This window comes from Triturus cristatus, chromosome 7 (assembly GCF_964204655.1).
Source record: "Triturus cristatus chromosome 7, aTriCri1.1, whole genome shotgun sequence".
Classification (NCBI taxonomy): Eukaryota; Metazoa; Chordata; class Amphibia; order Caudata; family Salamandridae; genus Triturus; species Triturus cristatus.
This window is the reverse complement of record NC_140590.1, coordinates 20,302,080-20,318,477: the sequence shown is the minus strand read 5'-3', so window position 1 is coordinate 20,318,477 and position 16,398 is coordinate 20,302,080. Positions and strand designations below refer to the sequence as shown.

The following is a 16,398-nucleotide window of genomic DNA, read 5'->3' as shown; positions in this document are numbered from 1 at the left end:
TTTCAGAAAAGTATGGGCACATCGACAAACATACTGGCATTATCGCTCCTAATAGACAATACCAAATTAATCAAAAGACCGTTATACCTGTGCTTCATAGATTACTCTGCAGCCTTCAACAGTATTGATAGGAATAAACTCTGGGCAAAACTCTCCAAAATGAAAATTAGGAGCAAACTTCTGAACCAGCAGATTCTTCTACATAGTGATACCTGGATCCAAATCAAGCTCGGGGCTGGAGAAAGTATATCACGGAGAATCCCGACAACTAAGGGTCTGAAGCAGGGGTGCGTGCTGGCGCCTATCATGTTCAGCCTGTTCTTGGCAGACCTTTCGCCAGAACTGGGTAAGCGCAGCCATCATGCCCCAAGCTTCGGCGGTTTCCCCCTATCGAATTTACTATACGCAGACGACCTGGTTCTGATCAGCTGCACTCCAATTGGCTTACAACACCTGCTAAATACCACGAGCAACTTCTCCAACAGAAATGGCCTACGAATAAACCTGAGCAAAACTAATGTGATGGTTATTAACTGGAAAAATAAATCACACCCCTTCCAATGGGTTCTGGAAGGGAAGAAACTCGATATTGTCAGTCAATTTAAATACTTGGGCATAATTTTGGACACTAAAGGCACGTTCCTCTCGCAAAAAGCATCTATAAAAGGCAAAGGAACCCTGATGGCAGTCGCACTAAAAAACATTAAACAAAAAAGAAGCCCAAGTTTTACCCCCTTGGGCCCTATCACCTATGGAAGCGAGTGCCTCAGAGGGAGAGACGCCGACACCCTGGACAGGACAGTAACAAAGGCAATGAGAATGATTTTTAACCTCCCAGGCTATACATCACCAGCCCAAATCAGGCTAGAGATCGGCATTTCAAAACAACAAACCGCACGAAAGGTAGCCTACCTGAAATGCTGGCACAAAATCAAAGGAGCAGATCCAGGCTCACTAAATGAATTATTATGGAATGAACGGAATCGGGAAAAAGATTGTGCAGCCCTGATTTATTTCAAAGAGTCCTTGGCCAGCTTGGCATTCGAAGCCCAGTGGGGCACAATTGGGATCCATAAAACCTTTAAGGAGCTTGTCAACAAAACAGTAAAAATCATATCCAATCTCGAAGACAAAGCCTCCCTGTCTGAAAGAGCACATGGATGGTTCGTTATCCAGAGCTACAAAAGCTGCTCCTCACAAACGTATCTAAGGACTGGATGTACCAGGACCAATAAAGAAACATTTCTGAACTTCAGGATGGGCGTTGCCGCATTTACCGCCATGGAAACGGCCACAATCTAAAGGATCATGCAGACTGTGTGCCGAGGCTCAGAAAGATACTCTACACGTTATTGTCTGCACATGCAAACGCTTAGACAGGGAAAGACGATCCATACTAAACCCGCCTTGAACAGACTATGCATTAGAACCTGCAGACAGGCAGTCAAGGCCTGCTCCGACGGAGAGGACATCCGGCTGGCCTGCTCCGACAGAGAGGACATCCGGCTGGCCTGCTGTCTAGTTCGCTTCCTCGATGCGGCGAGAAAGAAACTAAAGGCGACAGAGAAGGAACATAACATTGAATCAAAGGACAGCAATCTATAACCTCCTGTGCATTTTTACACATATTTTAAAAGAAGTTTTAACAGAAAAGTGCTAAATGATTGTTTGGTATGGTATTAAGTGCAAAAACCTTCGCCTACTGCAAATATGAACTGAAACAAATTACGCACAAGTAAAAAAAAAACGCAATCAGAGACTGTGATTATAGAAACTGGGAACTGTTACAAGAGAATTAATTCTATTGATTTGGAATGAAGAAAAATTTACAGACGGCCACAGCATCTACACAAATGAAGTAATGATGTGACAACATTGTCTGTTTTATTTAGCTATGCATACACTGCTTGCTCAATTTTATCATGCCCCTTTTTTTATGCAATGGTTTTTGTTACCTAAGCATGCAATAATGATTTACTTACTTGCTAGAGAAGAGGAACTGACTATGATGGTGAAATAAACCCAAGCAGAACTTTTCTGCAGAAGAGTGACCAGCTCTAACCACAGCCCCAGGGTGTCACAGCTGGTGAGAGGGGAGGAGGTATCTCTGCAGCACAGGGCTGCAGGAAACTGTCTGGAGACAGGGCAAGAGCAGGCACTCTCACTGCACACAGGATCGTGAAAGGATCGGATTGTGAAAGGCTCATGGGTCCTGTCTCTGAAGACAGGGGAGTAAACAGGGTAAGAGCGACACAATCACTGCAAACAGGACTGTGAAAGGATCGGATTGTGAAAGGCTCAGGAGTGCTGTCCCTGCAGACAAGAGAGTACACAGCGTGAGAGAGACACTCTAACTGCACACTGGATTGGGAAAGGCTCAGGAGTGCTGTCCCTGCAGACAAGAGAGTACACAGCGTGAGAGAGACAATCTCACCGCACACAGGATTGGGAAAGGCTCAGGAGTGCTGTCCCTGCAGACAAGAGAGTACACAGGGTGAGAGAGACAATCTCACCGCACACAGGATTGGGAAAGGCTCAGGAGTCCTGTCTCTGCAGACAAGGGAGTACACAGGGTGAGAGAGACAATCTCACCTCACACAGGATTGTGAAAGGCTCAGGAGTCCTATCTCTGCAGACAGGGGATTACCCGGGGTGAGAGACACTCTCACTGCACACAGGACCGTGAAAGTATCGGATTGTGGAAGGCTCAGGAGTGCTGTCCCTGCAGACAAGAGAGTACACAGCGTCAGAGAGACTCTCTAACCGCACACTGGATTGTGAATGGATCGGATTGTGAAAGGCTCAGGAGTCCTGTCACTGAAGACAAGAGAGTACACAGCGTGAGAGAGACACTCTAACCGCACACTGGATTGTGAATGGATCGGATTGTGAAAGGCTCAGGAATACTGTCACTGAAGACAAGAGAGTACACAGGGAGAGAGAGACTCTCTCACTGCACACAGGATTGTGAAAGGATCGGATTGTGAAAGGCTCATGAGTCCTGTCTGTCGAGACAAGGGAGTACACAGGGTGAGAGAGACACTCTCACTGCACACAGGATTGTGAAAGGCTTGGGAGTCCTGTCTCTGCAGACAAGGGAGTACACAGGGTGAGAGAGACACGCACCGCACACAGGATCGTGAAAGTCTCAGATTGTGAAAGGCTCAGGAGTCCTGTCTCTAAAGACAGGGGAGTACACAGGCTGAGAGAGACACTCTCACTGCACACAGGAAAGGATCAGATTGTGAAAGGCTCAGGAGTCCTGTCTGTTGAGACAAGGGAGTACACAGGGTGAGAGAGACACTCTCACCGCACACAGGATTGTGAAAGGATCGGATTGTGAAAGGCTCAGGAGTCCTGTCTCTGAAGACAGGGGAGTACACAGGCTGAGAGAGACACTCTCACTGCACACAGGAAAGGATCAGATTGTGAAAGTCTCAGGAGTCCTGTCTCTGCAGACTGGGGAGTGAGGACACAGGGCGGGATCTCCACACTGAATACTTCTTCCAGCTCACGTTTGAGCTCAGCTCGTGGTGTTTGAAAGACAATGGTGATTTCACAGAAGAGGTGGAGCCCGAGTGGACGAGTTCATGGTCGCTGGGGCTGGATCCACGCAGGTAAGGCAAGTGACAGTGAGACACTATGACCAGTGTCTGCAGTTTCTGCACACGCAGGAGATTCCCAGGGTCACACATTGTGTCATTTAGAGACAGAGGCAACTGACCTCACATCATTACTAATTAATTGCTATGTGGGTAGCTTCAAAATCTAAGATTGTGGACAGCCATGTCTCCCATGAATGACGTAAGCAGGTAGATAGAAAAAAGGCAGGCGTGTTTCTGAATTGTTCTTTAATATGTTCTTTCATTGTTTGTATAATGCACTTAAAAGACCTTGAGAAGTCTTCCACGAACATAGGTTGGGAATTAAAGAGTTGACGGAGTAACACAGGGCGACTGTTCCTACAGTTAGTGCACTACTGTTACGAGATGTGCACTATTTGTGTGCACTATTGTTCCTAACTGTGAACTATTCGTAAACCATCGTTATAAGGTGACCTAATGCCTCCTAATCTCCAAGGTGAGAGTTGTTTACCGTCCATGACCTCCATCCAAGGCCATGTGCTGTGGTATCTGGGAGGCCTTCATCTCTTTGCATGACCTTCATGAGACCTTGGTCCACAAGGAGATGAACTGGGAGAAGGTGAAGAGTAGGGAGTCTGATGTGTGTACAGAGCTCTCTCCAGAAAAGGACCGCCTTGTGGAACAGTGGTGAGTGGTCTTTGCGACCACCATGCTGCACTGAGGACTCCCCCCGCCATCCTAATTTGGCAGGCAAGGCCCGCTACCACACGGCTGGCTGTGGCGGGCCTTCCGCCATCGTTATGACCACCTATATTTTTACAAACAATATTAAACACTTCTATATTTTTTTAAATCGATATTACTTACCTAAAATCAATATTCTTGACGATGAGGATTATTCTGTTGATAGTCCTGACCCACGAAATTTGTGCAATTCGATATTTATTCCTCAATGTTCTTTCTCTGCACCATACCTGCCCTATTGAACTCACACTCTTTCCCATAGTCAACAGATTCTTGAAACTCTTGGCCAGCACTCTGGCCATAACTTCACCACATATTTTATAAGATTCAGCAGAGAAACCATCTGCCTCTGGTTCCTCTCTCCCCCGGTCCTTGATGGCCTCCTTAATTCCTCTTCAGTGATCTCCACCTGGATACCCTCATCAGGGACAAGAAGCGCTACTGATTGATTGATTGATTGATTGATTGATTGATTGATTGATTGATTGGTCTCCCAAGCGCCCTCCTATCTCTTGCCCAGCCTTCAGAATTCTTACTTTTGAAGGTATTCCTGAATTTGAGTGAAGCCTTGGTATGATCTCTCTGACGTGTAAAGGGCCTGGTGGGAGTGGAGAACCCCCCTTGTTCTCTTGTGTGGTTTGTACTCCTCACCTTTGTGTCTTGAAAGTGTGTATTGCCATCTCCCTCATCTTCAGTTGTGCTGCTAAGAACCGTCTTTCCTTCTCCTCTTGTATGAAGCTCTTTTCGTTGCAAGGTCCGAAATTACAGAATTCACTTCCTTGTAACATAAAATAGTCTGGAGAGCAGTGGGTGTCCTTCTTTCGGATGTTTCTGCTGCGATTCTCACAGGAAGAGATTGAACATCTTTGGACTGAACTCTTCAAGCTATGAGAATCCATGGATCAATAACATTTGGTGATAAACTCTCTGCTGAAGACAAGTTAGTAGCAGTCATACTCAAGCTAGCCTCAGAACCACGTTCATCAAAAGGGGTTGGCCACACTGTGATAGGCATCGTTCCTATCCAATGGGCAACCAGCCTGCGTAAGAGGCATGTCCCTCCGCCAATGGGAAGTACAAGCTGTGGGTGGGCCGAGATATGAGTTACTGTTCTATGCTCTTCACTTCTCCTTAAGTAACTAAGCTTTGATGGTCATGAAAGGTGACACAAGGACAACACAAAGTCAACAGTAAGATTTCAAAGCCACGCAAGGGAGATTTGTGCCACATCACACGGCGTTGTAAAGAAATGTAACACAATGTAGTTACACATGCTGCGTTTCACTGCATTTCTACTTGGGAGGCATTATATGGATGGAGTGTTGCTATGCGTCCACCCATGGATGATGGCACATTCCCATTCTTACAACGACGAGTAAACCAGGGAATGTGTGAACATTGGAGTGTATCGGGGACAAGCATCTTTATTTCTCCTCATTATTTTATCTTTCCACAGGAACTGCATTCTGCAGCGCACATAGAAAGAGGAAATGTCTTGATGCCTTAATTTTGTGCAGGAAGGTATAATTTCCTGCACAAAAACAATCATGTCTGTACTGCAGGCACTATTGTGCAAGGGTGCCTGTGCACCAGTGCAAGGAGAGAGCTGGAACGATCTGTATCTTTGTAAATAGTGCGCATTTCTGGTCTCTCCCTTTCACGTAGTGCAGAAGCATTGCTTGCTGCCCGACAGTGCGTGAAAGTTTAGAAAATGTGTCCGATGTGGTGAGAACCTACAGGCAGGTCACTCTGTTGCAGAGCCCCTCAGATCTCCATACCCGCAGATTTATTGATCTAGTCCAGTGAGGCACCTTTGAGGCAGGAATTGATGAGATGCAGACCCCTGTTATTGCCAAAATCTGCCATCAGGGCTGGTGGGAGAAGTGATGCATCTTTTATAGTAGGTGTGGCCACCTTCGTGACGTGACAGCTGACGCTATACCCCCCTTGTGTCTGTCCAGAAGCAATGGTTGATTGTGTTAAACTGCTGAAGCCTTTGTAATGGACATTAGGGGTCTCAGGGTCAGTGATGCTGTTAAGGTTTGGGGAGAAAGAGCTACGTGCCAGCGGATGGAAGACTGGTCAAGGTTACTGAGTTAACAAGGAGTAGGGTGAAGAGACAAGACCCTTGTGTACATCACACTCTGGAGACTGGTCAAGGTTACTGAGTTAACAGCGAGTAGGGTGAAGAGACAAGACCCTTGTTTACATCACACTCTGGAGACTGCTCATGGTTACTGAGTTAACATGGAGTAGGGTGAAGAGACAAGACCCTTGTTTACATCACATTCTGGAGACTGGTCCAGCTTACTGAGTTAACATGGAGTAGGGTGAAGAGAAAGGACACTTGTCTGCATCACACTCTGGAGATTGGTCCAGGTTACTGAGTTAACATGGAGTAGGGTGAAGAGACAAGACACTTGTTTACATCACACTCTGGAGACTGGTCATGGTTACTGAGTTAACATGGAGTAGGGTGAAGAGAAAGGACACTTGTCTGCATCACACTCTGGAGATTGGTCCAGGTTACTGAGTTAACATGGAGTAGGGTGAAGAGACAAGACCCTTGTTTACATCACACTCTGGAGACTGGTCATGGTTACTGAGTTAACATGGAGTAGGGTGAAGAGACAAGACACTTGCTTACATCAAACTCTGGAGACTGGTCAAGGTTACTGAGTTAACATGGAGTAGGGTGAAGAGACTAGACACCTGTCTGCATCACACTTTGGAGACTGGTCAAGGTTAACGAGTTAATAATGAGTAGGGTGAAGAGACAAGACCCTTGCTTACATCACACTCTGGAGACTGGTCAAGGTTACTGAGTTTACATGGAGTAGGGTGAAGAGACAAGACACTTGCTTACATCACACTCTGGAGACTGGTCAAGGTTACTGAGTTAACATGGAGTAGGGTAGAGAGACAAGACACTTGTTTACATCACTCTGGAGACTGGTCCAGGTTACTGAGTTAACATGGAGTAGGGTGAAGAGACAAGACCCTTGCTTACATCAAACTCTGGAGACTGGTCAAGGTTACTGAGTTAACATGGTGTAGGGTGAAGAGACAAGACCCTTGCTTACATCAAACTCTGGAGACTGGTCAAGGTTACTGAGTTAACATGGAGTAGGGTGAAGAGACAAGACACTTGCTTACATCACACTCTGGAGACTGGTCAAGTGAGTTAACAGCGAGTAGGGTGAAGAGACAAGACACTTGCTTACATCACACTCTGTAGACTAGTCAAGGTTACTGAGTTAACAGCGAGGAGGATGAAGAGACAAGACCCTTGCTTACATCAAGCTCTGGAGACTGATCAAGGTTACTGAGTTAACATGGAGTAGGGTGAAGAGACAAGACCCTTGTTTACATCACACTCTGGAGACTGGTCATGGTTACTGAGTTAACATGGAGTAGGGTGAAGAGACAAGACACTTGCTTACATCAAACTCTGGAGACTGGTCAAGGTTACTGAGTTAACATGGAGTAGGGTGAAGAGACTAGACACCTGTCTGCATCACACTTTGGAGACTGGTCAAGGTTAACGAGTTAATAATGAGTAGGGTGAAGAGACAAGACCCTTGCTTACATCACACTCTGGAGACTGGTCAAGGTTACTGAGTTTACATGGAGTAGGGTGAAGAGACAAGACACTTGCTTACATCACACTCTGGAGACTGGTCAAGGTTACTGAGTTAACATGGAGTAGGGTAGAGAGACAAGACACTTGTTTACATCACTCTGGAGACTGGTCCAGGTTACTGAGTTAACATGGAGTAGGGTGAAGAGACAAGACCCTTGCTTACATCAAACTCTGGAGACTGGTCAAGGTTACTGAGTTAACATGGTGTAGGGTGAAGAGACAAGACCCTTGCTTACATCAAACTCTGGAGACTGGTCAAGGTTACTGAGTTAACATGGAGTAGGGTGAAGAGACAAGACACTTGCTTACATCACACTCTGGAGACTGGTCAAGTGAGTTAACAGCGAGTAGGGTGAAGAGACAAGACACTTGCTTACATCACACTCTGTAGACTAGTCAAGGTTACTGAGTTAACAGCGAGGAGGATGAAGAGACAAGACCCTTGCTTACATCAAGCTCTGGAGACTGATCAAGGTTACTGAGTTAACATGGTGTAGGGTGCAGAGACAAGACCCTTGCTTACATCAAACTCTGGAGACAAGTCATGGTTACTAAGTTAACAGCGAGTAGGGTGAAGAGACAAGACATTTGCTTACATCACACTCTGGAGACTGGTCCAGGTTACTGAGTTAACATGGAGTAGGGTGAAGAGACAAGACCCTTGTTTACATCACACTCTGGAGACTGGTCATGGTTACTGAGTTAACATGGAGTAGGGTGAACAGACAAGACACTTGCTTACATCACACTCTGGAGACTGGTCCAGGTTACTGAGTTAACATGGAGTAGGGTGAAGAGACAAGACCCTTGTTTACATCACACTCTGGAGACTGGTCATGGTTACTGAGTTAACATGCAGTAGGGTGAAGAGACAAGACACTTGCTTACATCACACTCTGGAGACTGGTGAATGTTACTGAGTTAACATGGAGTTGGGTGAAGAGACAAGACACTTGTTTACATCACACTCTGGAGACTGGTCATGGTTACTGAGTTAACATGGAGTAGGGTGAACAGACAAGACACTTGCTTACATCACACTCTGGAGACTGGTCCAGGTTACTGAGTTAACATGGAGTAGGGTGAAGAGACAAGACCCTTGTTTACATCACACTCTGGAGACTGGTCATGGTTACTGAGTTAACATGCAGTAGGGTGAAGAGACAAGACACTTGCTTACATCACACTCTGGAGACTGGTGAATGTTACTGAGTTAACATGGAGTTGGGTGAAGAGACAAGACACTTGTTTACATCACACTCTGGAGACTGGTCAAGGTTACTGAGTTAACAGTGAATAGGTTGAAGAGACAAGGCATTTGTCTGTATCAAACTCTCTGTGAGAGCAGGACATAGGCTGAGTTTACGGGAGGTTGGCTAATCTGGTTTTTAGATTTGGGATTTTAACCCGGGAATAGGATTATGGAATTAAGTGGGGGAATAACTATGTATATTTTATCAGGTAGTTTTTCTCGAATGAGTTGGGATAATTGCGTATTTATTAAAAATAATTTACGAAGCAGAATGTGGATTGTTAGCGCTGGGGTGAGTGCTGGATTCCTCACCGCGTTTTCTAATTGACTTTGCCACTGAAAAACTTGCCGCAGCCAACTAGGGAGCAAAAATGAACTTCCTTTCCCATAATGCCGTGTTATACTCACCTGAGCCTGATTGTAGAAGCCATTATATGTGAGAGGTCATGGAAACGCGAGTGTCGGTGGTTTTTACAGCCTAACCTTTGATAAAGAGCGTGTGCTTGAAACGCGTCAGGACTGGCTAAGACGCGCCGAGTGAACCCCCATCTGTGCGCATCGCTCAACATGGGACGACCTCTTTAATTCTCTTGAGCATTATTTGTTTAGGACTTCAAGTGTAGAAGTTGTAGCTCCGCGCTGATATTGTAAGGCTTTTGTGTAATCCATGTGTTTCATTCTCACTTTTACTCTGTGCCTCATAAGTTATCTTTTTTTATACATTCTAGTTCCATTTGGAACCATCTGCTAGAGCCTGGGCTGAGACTGGCCAGTTGTACTGGAGCTGTCTGGGCGTCAGTTGTTCCTGTTGCTGTGCTGCATATTTGTACAATAAATCAAATTAATAATACTGGATTACAGTTTCTTTCAATGGCGACGAGCGGAGGAACATCCATCTCAACAATAAGAAGCAGAACAGAAGATAGATGTTCCTGAACCCAACTTTAAGGACTTTGTTTATTTTAACAAGTAACAAAGGAAGAACATTTTCATGAAAAAAGAGAAGGAAGAGGAAATAACGAGATAGTATTACTTTGCCAAGGAAACTTAGAAGAATTGGTTATTTGGAAGCTGTTTCACCACCTTATTGCGAAAGGAGGACGAAATTGTGTGGGAAAAGGATTGTAGCAGTGGAGAGATCGCAAATCAAACGTGTCTAAGAGACTAATGTAAGCTTGCTGTGCTACGCTGGAAGTTGCCGGTTTACAGTACCAAAAGGCAAATACAACCGTTGTTTTCCGATGAGAGTGGTTTACCTACTAGACACGTTCTGCATCTTTTAAAAGCCAGCGCATGGTCTTCGCGAGTCTTCCTGGAACGGTGGCACATCGCAAGTCTTCTTGGAGCGCTGGCGAGTCGTCTCCGCTGAACAATCTACGACATTCTTTCGTCTTCTGGGAGTGCGCAGTGTATGCTGGGAACCGGAGGGCATTCTGGGAGTGTACATCTGCGTGAAGAACGCGCTTTGCGTGGCGGCCATTTTGGATCAGGATAACTACAGTTTTAAGAAACATAACGTATTAAAAGGAACAGAATATCACCACGGACTGTAATTCACTGGTACCGGTGATGGTTCTGGGCAACGGATTCAATTTTTGGGAGTCATCTCATGGTAGAAACAAGGAATAGGCAATTGTAAATGGATTTAAAAAAATAAAAATAAAAAAAAAAGGAAAACTTCGTTTTGGAGAGAATTCTAAAGATTATATGAAAATTCTTTTTTTAAGAATCGGAAGACTTTGTTTTCTTCAAGCGCAAGATAAAAAAAAAAACTGTAAAAGTTTAAAGGAAGAAACTGCATATATGTAAACTCGGTGCCCTTGTATTGAAGTGACTTTTGACTACAAGAACAGGTCAAAGATATATATATATACGTATCCTGGTGATGTGGCTCTTGTAGATTAAGCTTAAATTCATTTGCACGTAGAATTACAAAGAAGGAAATATAAAAAAAAAAAGATCTGGTATATTAAATGCTGGTAAAGAGGGGTTCAAAAGGTTAACGAACAGTGTCCACAAGGTTTTAGTATATTTAAAAAAAAAAAAAAATGCAGTTTGAACCACCAGCAAAGTTTTTACAAATGAAAGGTGATCCACCTCTTCCATGGGCCAGGTGGAAGGAAGAGTTTATAAATTATATGAAGGCCATTGATGGAGAGAGGATGGGAACTGAACGGAAGAAGAGTATTTTATTACACTGTTTAGGCTCTGAGGGTCAAATGGTTTTTAGAGCGTTACCACAAATTACCATTGCAGAAAATGGTGAAGCGACTAAAGTGTACAATGAAGCGTTGCTTAGAATAGAAAAAAGATTTAAACCTAGAAGCAATATAGCACTGAATAGATTTAAGTTTTATACGAGGGTACAAGAAGAAGGTGAGTCATTTGATGACTTTTTAACAGCTTTACGCAATTTAAGCTTACATTGCAGTTTTGGTAACATGACAGATGAAATGATAAGAGGTCAGATCATAGTACATGTGAGATGTAAAGAAACACAAAAACAGCTGTGGGTGATGGGGGATCCCAAATTATCAGAAGCTATTTCGACAGCAAAAGCTTTTGAACAAACTGAGAAATGGATGCATGTGGTAAAGAATAATAGCAAGGTAGATAAAGCGGAAGAGATTGCTGCTGTGAAACGGCAAGATGAAGTTAAGAATGAAGTGCATAATCCACTATCAGTAAATAATTCTAACTTCAAAAGAATGGGGAAGAATGTGGCCTGTTACAGGTGTGGAAACAGGAACCACATGGCATCATTTCCTGGATGTCCAGCCATAAAGAGAGAGTGTAAGAATTGTGATAGGGTTGGTCATTTTGCTAACATGTGCAGGGATCAGAGAAAAGGTTCAAATCAATATCGCCCCAGAATTTCATGTACATTACAAGGGTCTGCACAAGATTCAAATGAGGGAGCTAATCTAGACAGGCCACAAAATACAGGTTTTGTGGTGTCGGTTTTGGGTGGCATGGTTAATCTGGAGGAAAATGAGAACATTCCTGTTAAAAATCCTCCCATGTGTGTGGTTCGAGTTTCAGAGGTAGATTTAGATTTTATGGCTGATTCAGGTTCACCATGGACCATTATTTGTAAACAGTATTTTGAACAAAAGCTTGCTAGGGTCTTTGATGTCGATGAGATGTTGCCACCAGACATAAACCCGGTGAGTTATGATGGTTCACGTATAGACATGGTGGGGTATTTTAAAACATCAGTGACTTTTAAAAACAGGTCGGCTAATATTCATTTGTATATTGCAGTCAAGGGCATAAACGTATTGGGTTGGAAGGATCAGTGGAAACTTGGAATAATGTTGAATCCAAGACTTAAGGAACCGGTGGTGTTGGATGAGTCTATAAACGATAATTACATTTCTTTTACAGGATGTGAGAGTATGGAAAAATTCATAAAAGACTCGTACAAAGAAGTTTTTTCCGACTCGTTGGGAAAACTTAAGGATTATTCCCATCAGATTAAATTTAAGAATAATGCCACACCAGTTAGACAAAGGATTATACCAGTACCTATAAATGTAAGAGACGAGTTAAAAACAATGTTAAAAGATTTGGTATCAGAAGGAATAATAGAGCCCATTAACTCATATGAATGGGTTTCGCCCATTGTTTTAGTCCGGAAACCAGATAAGTCTTTGAGGTTGTGTGTGGATTTGAGAGCTTTGAATTCAGAAATAATTGTCGATTGTCACCCATTACTCAATATAAATGAGGTGGTGTCATTATTGGAAGGGGCAAAAGTATTTTCGACTTTCGACTTAAGGTCGGCATATCACCAAGTCCCTCTCACTGAGGAATCAAAAATGCTAACAGCATTTATAACTCCTCAGGGTTTATTTCAATATAACAGAATGCCGTTTGGTTTGGCCTCAGCGGCATCGGTATTCCAAAGAATTATGTTCAACATCTTCAAGGACATTGATAACTTCGTGAAGTGCTTTCAGGATGACATTCTCATATTTTCACACAATAATGAAGAGCACTTAAAACACCTGGAGGAGGTTTGTCTTAGGTTAAAAAGAAATGGTTTAACCCTTAAAGCTCATAAATGTAAAATGTTTAAAAAAAGTGTGGAGTATTTGGGGCATACACTAACGGGTGATGGGGTAATTCCGAAAAAATCCAACGTAGATGGAATTTTAAATGCTCCTTCGCCCAAGACTAAGGAACAATTATTGTCTTTCGCAGGAATGTGCGAGTATTATTCGAAGTTTGTATCAAACTTTGCGAATAAAATGGAGCCTTTAAGGAAGTTATTGCGGCAAAAGGCCATCTTTGAATGGACAGAAGAGCAACAACAGGCGTTTATTGTGATCAAGGAAGATATTGTCAATGCCCCTATTTTAAGACCCTTTTGCATTACCAAACATTGTGTAATTACAGTAGATGCTAGCTTGTATGGAATTGGGGGTGTCCTATCGCAGAAATCAGGCAATGAAGAATGGAATGTATGTTTTGCGTCTAGAACCCTAAATGAAACTGAAAGGCGATATGCAGTCATAGAAAAGGAGTTGTTGGCATGTGTATGGGCGATTGAGCATTATAGAAACTACATTTGGGGTGGAAGGTTTACCTTGAGGACAGATCACAAACCCTTGGTTAATATACTTTCACCAGGAGGAGGATGGAATTCTACTGCCAGGATTGCAAGGTTAACCTCGAGATTGCAGGAATATTGTTTTAAAACAGAATTTGTACCAGGGAAGAAAAATCTAACAGCTGATTTTATGTCACGTCATCCGTGTGATTCATATCCTATTAAAAACGATGATGAAGTAGATATTGTCACAACCATTCAGGATGTTGTAGTAGGTGCATTTGCTGATATTTCAGAGGAATCATGGAAATCAAGTGAAGAGAATGATTCTTTATGGGAATTAGTGAAGAAATTTATTGTGGAAGGATGGCCAAAGAGGAAAGATGTGTCAGAAGAACGTATGCCTTTGTATAATGTGGCGGATGATTTGGAGTTAGAAGGGGATTTTGTTTATAAACCTGGTAAATGTGTACCACCTTTTGGAGTTCGAGGGATGATTCTTAACTTGGCTCACAAATCACATCCAGGAATGTCTGCCATGAAGCGTTTAATCAGAACTTATTTTTGGTGGCCAGGGATGGATCGCATGGCAGACAGGGTGGTTAGAGAGTGTGATGTTTGCATATCAAATGATAAAATGCTTAAGATCAATATTCCTCCTCTTAATACTACAGATTGGCCAGAGGAACCATGGAAGAAACTGGCTTTTGATATTTCTGGCCCCTTTTTGAATCTGCCGTTGGATTCACAGTATGCTCTTGTGTTGGTAGATTACCATTCAAAATGGCCAGAGGTCAAGTTTGTATCAATGGCCACCACCACTAGAGTTTTGGATTTCTTTAAGGAAATTTTTGCAAGGGAAGGTTGTCCTTCGGTCATTGTGACTGATAACGGTGTGCAATTGACTTCGAAAGATATGGAGGAATATCTTAAGTGTCACCAGATCAAACATGTTACCACGGCGTTGTATGCGCCACATGAAAATGGTCAGGTTGAACGTTTGAATCGTGTGTTAAAGGGTTACGTTTCGGAGGTTCTTAAACATTCTCAGGTTTGGAAAGGAGAATTAAGGGAGAGGTTGTGGACGTATAGAATTACGCCACATTCGGTTACGGAAGTCAGTCCTTTTTATCTGTTGAGGGGCAGAGATCTAGCTTCTTATATTTGTCCGCGGTGGCTTAAAGAGAAGTGTGACAATAAAATAAGGAACGTTCAGGATATAAGTGATACCAGCATTAGAGTTAAGGAAAAACAAATAAAAAACAAGGAATGGTATGACCAGAAATGGAATGTTAAGGAACACAATTTTAAGGTTGGGGAATGGGTGACAATAAAAAAACCTGGTCTGTTGTTTTGGGGGTTCCGCCGCAGCGCCTCTAATGTTTCTCTTCTGTGTTTTCTTTCAGCCTGGGTGACGACGGTGTGGGTGACGTCATTTTTCCAGTGCACAGCGGCGCAGCTGGCAATCACTCCAGATGTGGTCACTGCGGCGGTGGGAGACACCGTCACCCTGTCTGTGCGGTATGAGGGACGTTTACAATACTGTACCTGGTTCAGGGGCGGAGGGCCACGCGCAGATGACCACATCCTCGGTCTCTTTGGCAGCGATCCTCCTCTCTATGGCCCTAAATCCACCGGCCGAGAGACACTGCTCCCGGACGGGTCTCTGCGGATCACAGACGTGCAGATGAATTACACCGGAAACTACACCGTGCAAATGAGCGTGTATCCGGGGGGGCTACAGAAGGGAGCCACAGCGCAGCTCACAGTGCACGGTAAGGTCGTTCACACCTGTCCTGTCACTGCCTCCTGTGCATACTTACTCCAGGAGCTCGGGTCTTGTGTGGGACCCTCGGACACTTGTGTATCTCAGTCAGTGGTGATTGTGAGCCTGGGGGGGCTACAGGTGGGCACAGCGCAGCTCACAGTGCACGGTAAGGTCGGTCACACTTGTCCTGTCACTGCCACCTGTGCACACTTACTCCAGGAGCTCGGGGTCTTGTGTGGGACCCTCGGACACTTGTATATCTCAATCAGTGGTGATTGTACCAGAGCCGGACCTAGGGCGGTGCGGTTGGTGCCTCCGCACCAGGCTCTGACCTTTGGGGTGGGGGCAGATAGGGGTGTATGTTTTCAAGATCAATACGTTGTATAAGCACCTGCTGCGGCGTTCCTGCCCCCCGGCAACTTTACGGCACCTCTGGAGATTGATGGGCGGGCTGCAGAGATCGGTGCTTTCTCTGGTGGAAGTTTTGACTCCTCATAAAGTAGCCCAGAGGGTTAATGTGCCTGCTGCGAAGCACGTGTACCATGCAGACCACGAAGAACATATAATACAAATAGGATCCGTACGTTACTGCTTCTGTCAGAGGCCCTTTTGTTACTTGCAGTTCATAAGTTTAAATCCTAATAAAGAATGGTGAGCTAATAACTGTCATCAAAGCGCTGCTGCAAACTGCAAGGTATAGGTTAGAGGTTATGTCCCCCCCCACAGCCTTCCATAATAATCCTAATGTTGCAAAAAGGGTTCACTTGGGTAGAAATCAATTCTTATTAGTAAACACAACTCCCACCATGGTGTTACGTTTTACATTCTCAGGGCCTCATTTATGAGAAGTGA

General features: G+C 44.1%; 1 protein-coding gene across 1 annotated transcript in view; it reads left to right on the top strand.

Annotated features, from left to right (window-relative positions):
- Nucleotides 1-2,063: 2,063 nt before the first annotated feature.
- LOC146808704 (uncharacterized) overlaps nt 2,064-16,398 on the top strand; it is a 509,741-nt gene continuing 495,406 nt past the window's right edge. Inside the window, exons 1-2 of the mRNA XM_085615517.1 lie at nt 2,064-3,617; nt 15,185-15,553. Of these exons, the coding sequence (XP_085471643.1) occupies nt 3,548-3,617; nt 15,185-15,553 (439 nt within the window). The 5' untranslated portion in view covers nt 2,064-3,547. The remainder of the gene's footprint in view (nt 3,618-15,184; nt 15,554-16,398) is intronic.